The 8,346-nt window shown below is 37.9% G+C and overlaps 1 protein-coding gene across 2 annotated transcripts; it reads left to right on the forward strand.

Moving 5' to 3' along the window:
• The first annotated feature begins 295 nt into the window (after window positions 1–295).
• On the forward strand, window positions 296–8,049 carry SNRPB2 (small nuclear ribonucleoprotein polypeptide B2). Of its 2 annotated transcripts, none has more exons than XM_063316407.1 (7): window positions 296–399; window positions 1,101–1,180; window positions 1,791–1,963; window positions 3,430–3,570; window positions 5,140–5,193; window positions 6,032–6,120; window positions 7,583–8,049. In XM_063316407.1, the coding sequence occupies exons 2-7, from the start codon at window positions 1,117–1,119 to the stop codon at window positions 7,740–7,742; spliced, it is 681 nt and encodes a 226-aa protein (XP_063172477.1). In that variant the 5' UTR covers window positions 296–399; window positions 1,101–1,116; the 3' UTR covers window positions 7,743–8,049. The 2 variants fall into 2 exon arrangements, with proteins under 2 accessions (XP_063172477.1, XP_063172485.1); XM_063316415.1 differs by lacking the exon at window positions 296–399 and adding an exon at window positions 546–630.
• Window positions 8,050–8,346: the final 297 nt, after the last annotated feature.

The following is an 8,346-nucleotide window of genomic DNA, read 5'->3' on the forward strand; positions in this document are numbered from 1 at the left end:
ATTACCACATCCGGCTTAAGTTTGAACTTGTTTTCCAAAGTACCGCGGGTTATCATAGAGATGATATGGTCTAGAGGGTTCAGTTCACGCAGAAATTCGGCTTTTCTTTTTTTCTTTTAACCGGAAGTTAAATATACTCGTAGATTAGCCTCAGCCGGATCGATCTCTTTATGGATATCGGTCCTGAAATACCGGAAGTGAGTGACCGAGCGATCTTTTCTAAGCACTTTGGTCGCTGTTTAATCGGAAACGGAAGGAGGTGGGCGGAGGTAGTAGCACGCGCAGAAGGAAGAGGGGGAGGTGGACAGGACACGAAATAGTTTGGTTCGGCCGTTATTCCTCTTTTAGGGGAGCAAAGCCACTTCCGCCATCCTTCTCCGTCGTCCCGGGCTTCTTAAGGTGAGGGGAGGTCGCCCTCTCCGCTCCTGCGGGTAGAGCGGGAGTCGCGCGCGGGCGAGGATGAGGGACTTCCGCGTGTCCCGCTCTTCCTCCTTCCCCAAGCGGAGCTCTCAGCGGGGCGGTCAGCCCCGGCCCCCCTGTAATGCCGAGAGGAAACCTTGGAAGACATTAAGATAGATTTACCCGTATCTTCGTTGCATAGGCAAGGGTGCTGCTTTTCCACCCAAACGGGTAATTCAATACTGTACAGTTGAGTAGCACTTAACGTGGTGCTCCTTTCACTAAGGTGCTTTTCCGAAAGTCACTTAATGAAATTACCTTCTTTCAGTGGCTTTGGTAACTGCAGTGAAGCCGTCAAAGAAATTTTCATTTTGTTGCTGGTGAACATAACTGTAATGCATTTATTCAAACAGAGTTCTTGCTGATCACTTTTTGGAATGTGAAATTTTAGGACTTGATACAATAAGGATTAAGAATTAGGCATTAGGATTGCTTTTGTTATTCTCTGAATTTCCACAAGTGTCTTCCATATACATCCTTAGGGTGGTCTCACCTCCCTTCCCAAAAAGTGTGTAACTGATAACCAGTGATTTTTGAATTAGAAGGGTCATTGTGGTTTAGTGGATGTAGCCTTAATGTATGGTGCTTTTAGTTTATTGGACAGAGTGGGATATATGAATGTCCTATATCTTATTTTTCAGGTCAGCCTATTGGAAGATGGATATTCGACCAAACCATACACTTTATATCAATAATGTGAATGATAAAATTAAAAAAGAAGGTATGACAACAAATGAGTCTTAATTTTAATGAATTGAATCAGGACATGTGCAATTCTCATTCCTTTCTCTCTCAGCCGTGAAAGAGAATTGGTCTTAAGTAGACTGTAATTTGCTCTTTTGGAAGGAGTTAATGTTCTTTAGGTCACAACCCTACAGTTGTGCTTTAACTTAGAGCACAACTGGATTTTCATCAGGTTGTGGCCCTTTTCTCTGAAAATGTATCAGAACAAAGACCTATCATGTACTGCAGAAGCCTAATCAATGCCCACCTAGATGCTGATGAGAGAGGTGAATGCTAGAACATTTTCTTGTCTATAGTCACAGCAGTTGGTATTCAGAAACTTGCTGCCTCTGCTGACTGGAGAAAATACAGACTAATCAGACTAATAGTATTTGGTAAACTTATCTTTCCAGAATGTATGAACAAATAAGGTTGAGAGGTAGAGTTAATCTATTCCCTATTTTAAACCATTGTGCTTTCCACCTGTAGTTTAGAAACAAATGTGTAATAGGCACATAGTAAGTTGCTTTTATATTGTAAAATTCGGAGTGTTCTTTTAAGTAGATAGCTACAAATAATACAACTTTCCTTCCTTTTTTTCCTAACAGAACTCAAAAGATCTTTATATGCACTATTTTCTCAATTTGGTCATGTGGTGGATATTGTGGCTTTAAAAACAATGAAGATGAGAGGACAAGCTTTTATTATATTTAAAGAGCTTGGATCAGCCACCAATGCTCTGAGGCAGTTACAAGGTTTCCCATTTTATGGTAAACCAATGGTGAGTTATTAAAATTTTATCACGAAACATAACAGTACAGTCATATGGACAGTATCATAAAAAGTTCAGATTTTTCATTATATTCATTATATATGATCTATTGTTGGGAGGGGTATCCATTCATGAATATCTGTCAATATAAATGTATATAAATATGGCCATTTATGTCATGACATTACACAAATAATGTAAATCACTGTGGAAATTTAGTTTATTACATGTGATATCCCTTGTACTGGGGTCCACAAAATCAAGGTTTCTCTGTATGTAAAAAAAAAAAATGAAAGAATCTGAACAGGTCATTCCTGTAGATATCTGCAGGGAACACTCCTAAACACCTTCTGAACAGATCAAAGAATTAAGAAAATTTCTTTAGATGAACATTTATCCAAGAGTTGTGATCCTCTATATGAAAATTTTATTTTCTGTTTTCAATATTTTAATTGTTTTGAGAGGGTATGTAATGTAATAACATTTGTGGCTTCTGTTTCTGTTTTAGCCTGTTACAACTGAGTTGGGCTTACAGTTGTACCTGTTGGCTGGGGCTGTGTTTCAGTAGATTGTGCTCTAGCCCTGTTATTGTTGGGCGATACTTGCTGAAGGTCCCGTTCTTCCCTTTGGGGACAACCCCTGTTAATAATGACTCACGATTGCCCCTTATGAATTTCAGGTAGAAGTAAATAGCTTGTCACAGAGAAATAGAATTTGGGTGAAAGAAGGCTTTTGGGAATTAGCCAATTATCTCTCCTTACTGACATTCCCCAAATTAAGGAAAGCTTTCTTCTAGGCAAGGCACAGTATTAGCTTTTGGCATTACCTCAGGAAAAATATTCTAAAATCCCATTTGAGAAGTGTGTTTGCCCATGTGAAAGTGGAGATGTTGAAACAGTCCAACATGTGTTACTTCATTGTACCAGCTATAGGAATATCATATGCCTACATTCTGCCTCTTACTTCGGTACCCTGGATGATCTGACAATATGTACAGTATATGATCATCCTTTTTTCAGACTGTAAATGGTTTATAAGTCAGACCATAGCAAAATACTGTGTATCGGCAATGAAAATCAGGCACCAATTACTGCAAGGTCTCCCACTGTTGTAAACATACTTTTTGTATCAGCTATTGCAATTGCCTGTATTACTCTACTTTTTTTTTTAGTTGTTTTCAGTTGTACATTTTATCTCTGGCATTTGGCTGTAATAAAGATTCATTTCACTCATTCACTGTTGGAATAATGTTGCAACTTTTGATAGTAAATTGCCCAAAAAGATTACAATGCACATAGCCCAGACACAAGGGATCCTATTCATATCTAGATCTCAGTATATTATGTAGTTTTAACTTTTCAGAGAGTTAAATAGCAGGATATCAATTGGACTTAAATTCATACTGATTTCTCTTGGTCTGCTCCTGGACTTACAGTAAAACTTTAAATTTTCATGAAATTTTGTAATTTAAACAGCGTGTTCAGTATGCAAAAACAGACTCTGAAGTAATTTCTAAAATGCGTGGTACATTTGCTGATAAAGAGAAGAGAAAAGAGAAAAAGAAGACCAAGTCCTTGGAACAGACTGCTAATGCTACCAACAAAAAGCCAAATCAGGTAAGATACATTCATAATTACATTTTAGCACCTCTTTCATTAGACTTAGGCAATGCAATTAAGCTGTGAAGCTGTGTATGATCATTTGAATATTCCTAATTTTGCCAGTTTTATGTGACTTGAATGAAAAGGATATGTTTCCCTTGGAGTGCTTCCAGATAAATCATAAACCTCAGAAGAGGCTACTTAAGCTATTGAGTCTTATCCCCTGTTCAGTGCAGAGATACATATACAGGTAGTCCTTGGGTCACGATGGCAATTGGGACCAGAATTTCCATTGCTAAGGGATGTCATAAAACTTGATGTCATGTGACTGCATCACTTAGCAGTGGCACTCCCAGCAGTCCTAGTAGCCATTGTAACCCTGGGAACATGTGGGTCGTTAAATGAGGACATCACATGACCACAACATAGGAAGAGGCAGGAGTCCCAGGAAAGCAAGCCAGTGGGTGAGAGCTACGGATGGGAGTGGGTGAGAGCTACGGATGCTGCGGGAGGGTGCTAGGGAGCATGGGCTGGAAGGAAAGGAAGGGGCTGGGGCTGTGAGTCTTCTGTGCTGCATGACACTATCAGCTGGGGCAATTCTCCTGCCAGGCAGCGAGACAAGGATGGTTCCACGGTGCCTCCCTTGTGCGTGGCCAGAATGCCTGGTGGTGATTCCTGATGGCTACTTGGCCAAAGGCTTCCTGCGTGGTGATGCTATCAGAGGGGGAGGCAGGGGTGCCATGCATAGCATGGCCAACAGAGCCCCTGTGATGTAGGGCTTGAGGCCAGCCGGCATCAGTGAACCCAGCAGAGAGGAGGCAGGCAAAGAAAATGATGAAGGTCAGCTCGGGGGTGGCAGTGTTGGGGTGGTTGCCACATGCCTGATCACGTGACTGCAGGGGCACTCTGATGGCCAGAACTTCAAGGACCGGTCATACGTCCATTTTTCAGCACCATTATAACTTTGAATGGTCACTGAATGAATGGACTTAACTCAAGAACTACCTATAAAAGCATCCCCAAAAGGTAACTTTTCTAGTCTCCTTTGAAACACATCCTGTTCCTAACATTACCAATGAAAAATACTGTTCAATTATTCTTTTTATTCTATTTTAATTTTATGGAAAAGAAAAGATAGAAGCAGCAGTAGGAAAATACAAAAAGATTACAAGCAGATTACTTTCCTGTCTCCCTACAGTTCAGTAAAAACCTGGGAACTGCATAAAACTCATATGGAAGCACTTAACTTCCTTAAGTCAAATTCCTGTCCCCCTAAACTTACTGTGTGCTTTGGAAAACTGCTATGGTAGAAAAGATTTCTTAGATGTGGCCTCTAGTGTTCTAAGGCTCTAGGATTTTTGTCATACCCATTTCTTTAAATCACGTTTCAGTGTTTTTTTTCCTCAAAACATTTTATGTTATCTCCCAGCTATCCTGGCCCTCTTAAATTTATTTTTTGAAAGCTGAGCCAGCTATTCTATCATTTCTGTAATAATGTATCTGTGTCTAAAGCTTATTATTTTAATATAATTGTGTGATTAAAAAGCATAAAGGTTTTTTAAAACTATTTTTATTTCTTAATAGGGAGCAAACCAGAATTCAGCAAATGCCCAAGCAAATGCTTCACAGAATCAACAGGTAAATCTTACTACCTCAGTGGAAGTAACCATCTTATCATTGTATTTGGCTTTTTAGAATAACATATTGTGTAAACAAATAGATGTATTTCTTGTGAAGAAATTTGTTTTCTTCATATAGACCTACATCTGTAAATGACAATTTAATGTGATCAGTTGTATGCTTCAGACCTTACTATTCCAATAAGGACAGCACAAATCAGATTCTTTATATTCTGATTTATTGTTTTTAGATTTTTTTTTGTAACAGATGGGAAGCTAGCCTGCTGCAAACTTAAAAAATAGTTTTTATCTCCCAAGGTTGAATCTAGGTCTCATGTAGCCTTGTAGCTATTCATAGAAAATAAAAATCATGATTTCAATCTTGGGTGGTATTGGAACAATGCCTATTTCCTAGGAAAAAAGATGGTAAAGGGTTAGAGAAAGCAATCTTACTAGTTCACCTTCTGACAGGTATCTTTTTCGTAACTGGCTACAGTCACCACAGCAGCCATTTTGTGTGACTAATTCATTAAGAGTTAGTATGTTCTCAGAATTCCAAATGGTCCACTGGCTCCCAAATGCAGGCTTTTCAGTAAATTACTTTAATACCTCTGGTTTGCCTTAGCATGCCTGACTGCATCTCAATACAGCAATATTTTGTAAGTGGACATCCCCACCATGTCACAACAGTATTATATCTTTTCAGCATGTTAAACATGACACCAAAAAGGATCATTTTCCAATTTATTCTAGGCTTCTTACCTATGTTTGAAACTGATAAAATACAGGAACTGCTTATATTCTTCCCAGTTCTGTCCTTTATTATATCACTTTGTTTACCACTTCTGTTACTGCAGGTGCCTGATAACCCACCAAACTATATACTTTTCCTCAACAACTTACCAGAAGAGACAAATGAAATGATGTTATCAATGCTATTTAATCAGTAAGTGCATACGTCTTCCCCTTTTCCAATTATATGTCAGCTGCAATATTGCATGTATTTACTTCAAAATATAGCTCACTGAAGTTGATTTAGTAAATTATTTAGGATTGGCTCTTAACTGTTTAACATAGACTAAAGTTTTGAAAACTCAGGATTGAGATCATGTAGTTTTTACTGACCTTTTCTTATTAGTAGTAGTTTCCTAGAGTTTTTGTTCAAGAATGGATGTATAAACAATGCAACAAGTTGGGCTTCCTGGTTTAAGCAGAAAGGTTTATGAATGCTATACTGATTGCATATCTTATGGTGATTTTGTATGGCTGTATTTATAGTGTGGTTGAACAGTGCATATGCATGCTTAAATTCAGGGAAAGGGTGTGTACCTAGTAGGTATCTTGACTTCATCCTTCCCCAGTTCTATATTGAAAGTTAGCATGGCTAGAAGTTACAGGGAATGAAGTGCCACATTCCTAGAGCACCAGTGTAGGAAAGCAACCCTACTTCCTCTCAAGCTGTCATTCATATCTATTTGAAGTATGGAAATTCACTGCATTGTGAGTCCTGATTTAAGAATAGGCACCTCAGGTTTTGCTCAGACTGAATGAATCCATATTTCTGGCATTAATGTGAAACAACATGTTAATAGAGGTAGCTGTATTACTGTTACAGGTGTGCTTTAATTGACTTGTCCTTTTGATTCAAAGTTTTGATTCTGTTTGAAAAGTGCTTTGACTCAAAATGTTGAAAAGTTTAGACTGTTCTGAGTGGTCTGCTCAATCCAATTGTTCGAATTGGTTTGGAATCTGCATATGCAGGAGCAGTTGGGAGTCAGGCAGTATACAAGTTTAATAATAAATAATAATTGAGTTGACTTGCCAAGAAATTCAGTTCAGATATTCCATCAAATCACCTTCAGTTGAAATACCCTCACAGACGCAGTAACTTTGTCCATTTTATTCATTTTTTCCTATTACCTCCTCCCTCTAATTGTTCCTAATTCCACTTCACTGTAATTGAAGATCATTTTTTTGCATCCGTGTGAAGGCTTGGATTATTTAATGATAAATTTATTATAGAATATAGAAATGTTTGAAGAGTACTCTGTAGGACAGATTGAAGATTTGCTGAAGGCTGAATAAAATTTTTGCATAGTTAAGTACAGTTTACTATCTGTTACATAAGGATTTATTGAACAGTAGCTCACCATATTAATTACGAAGTGCGTTATTACAAACGTTTCTGAAGTTTAAGCTTTCTGTATATCAGTTGCACTGTTTTCATTTGGTTGGAAATACATTCCTGGCTTTTTCTTTTTCTTTTCTGGCTTGGCCAGATCAGTAATTTTCAGCTAGTTTTCAATAACGAACTTCAACTTTAAGGTATCGTTTCTTAAGAGAGTAAGTCTAGCTCCATGACTGGCAATGATAAAAAAATATAAACTTATATAAATATTTTTGTCTAGGTTCCCTGGTTTTAAAGAAGTGCGCCTGGTTCCTGGTAGACATGACATTTCATTTGTGGAATTTGAAAACGAAGGACAGGCTGGAGCTGCTCGGGATGCCCTCCAAGGGTTTAAAATTACCCCATCACATGCAATGAAAATTACTTATGCCAAAAAGTGATGCCAGTGAACTCAGATTTTCAAAGAACTTGTTTACATGTTTTTTTTTTCATGTGCCATGGGGATTTTTTGGAGGGGGGGAATAAATTAAAGAATGATTCCTTTAAGGAATCCATATTGTATAAAGCTGTTGGGGTTTCATTTATTAGGTATGTTAGCATTTCTAAACATGTTCAGGGAATGCTAACATTTCTGCTGACCACTGTTAGATTTTGTTGATGTATATAGATTGGTTTAAGATGCTGTGATCTTGAGGTCCTTAGAAGTTGCTTAATCAGAAATAAAACTGTTTGTTTCTTAAGACTTCATCTTTGATTCCTGTTTTATGTGATCAAAATTGTTAAATTTAGCTAATTACCTTTCTAGAAATTGGCTGCCTATGAAAGTTCTAATCAGAATTAAATGAGAAGCTATTATTTACATTTCATAAATTACGATGAGTATCTCCAAAAGTCCAAGTTCTAAAATAGAAGTTTACAAGGGATGAGTCTGGCCCTAATAATAAAAAACTGTGCAAGTAATTATTTGCGGGGGGTGGGGGGCAAAAGCTTTCCTCTGGAAAGATTGCTTCTAAGAAAATGCAGCCTTCGATGAGAAAAAGTTTT

Source organism: Candoia aspera, chromosome 1, assembly GCF_035149785.1.
Source record: "Candoia aspera isolate rCanAsp1 chromosome 1, rCanAsp1.hap2, whole genome shotgun sequence".
Classification (NCBI taxonomy): domain Eukaryota; kingdom Metazoa; phylum Chordata; class Lepidosauria; order Squamata; family Boidae; genus Candoia; species Candoia aspera.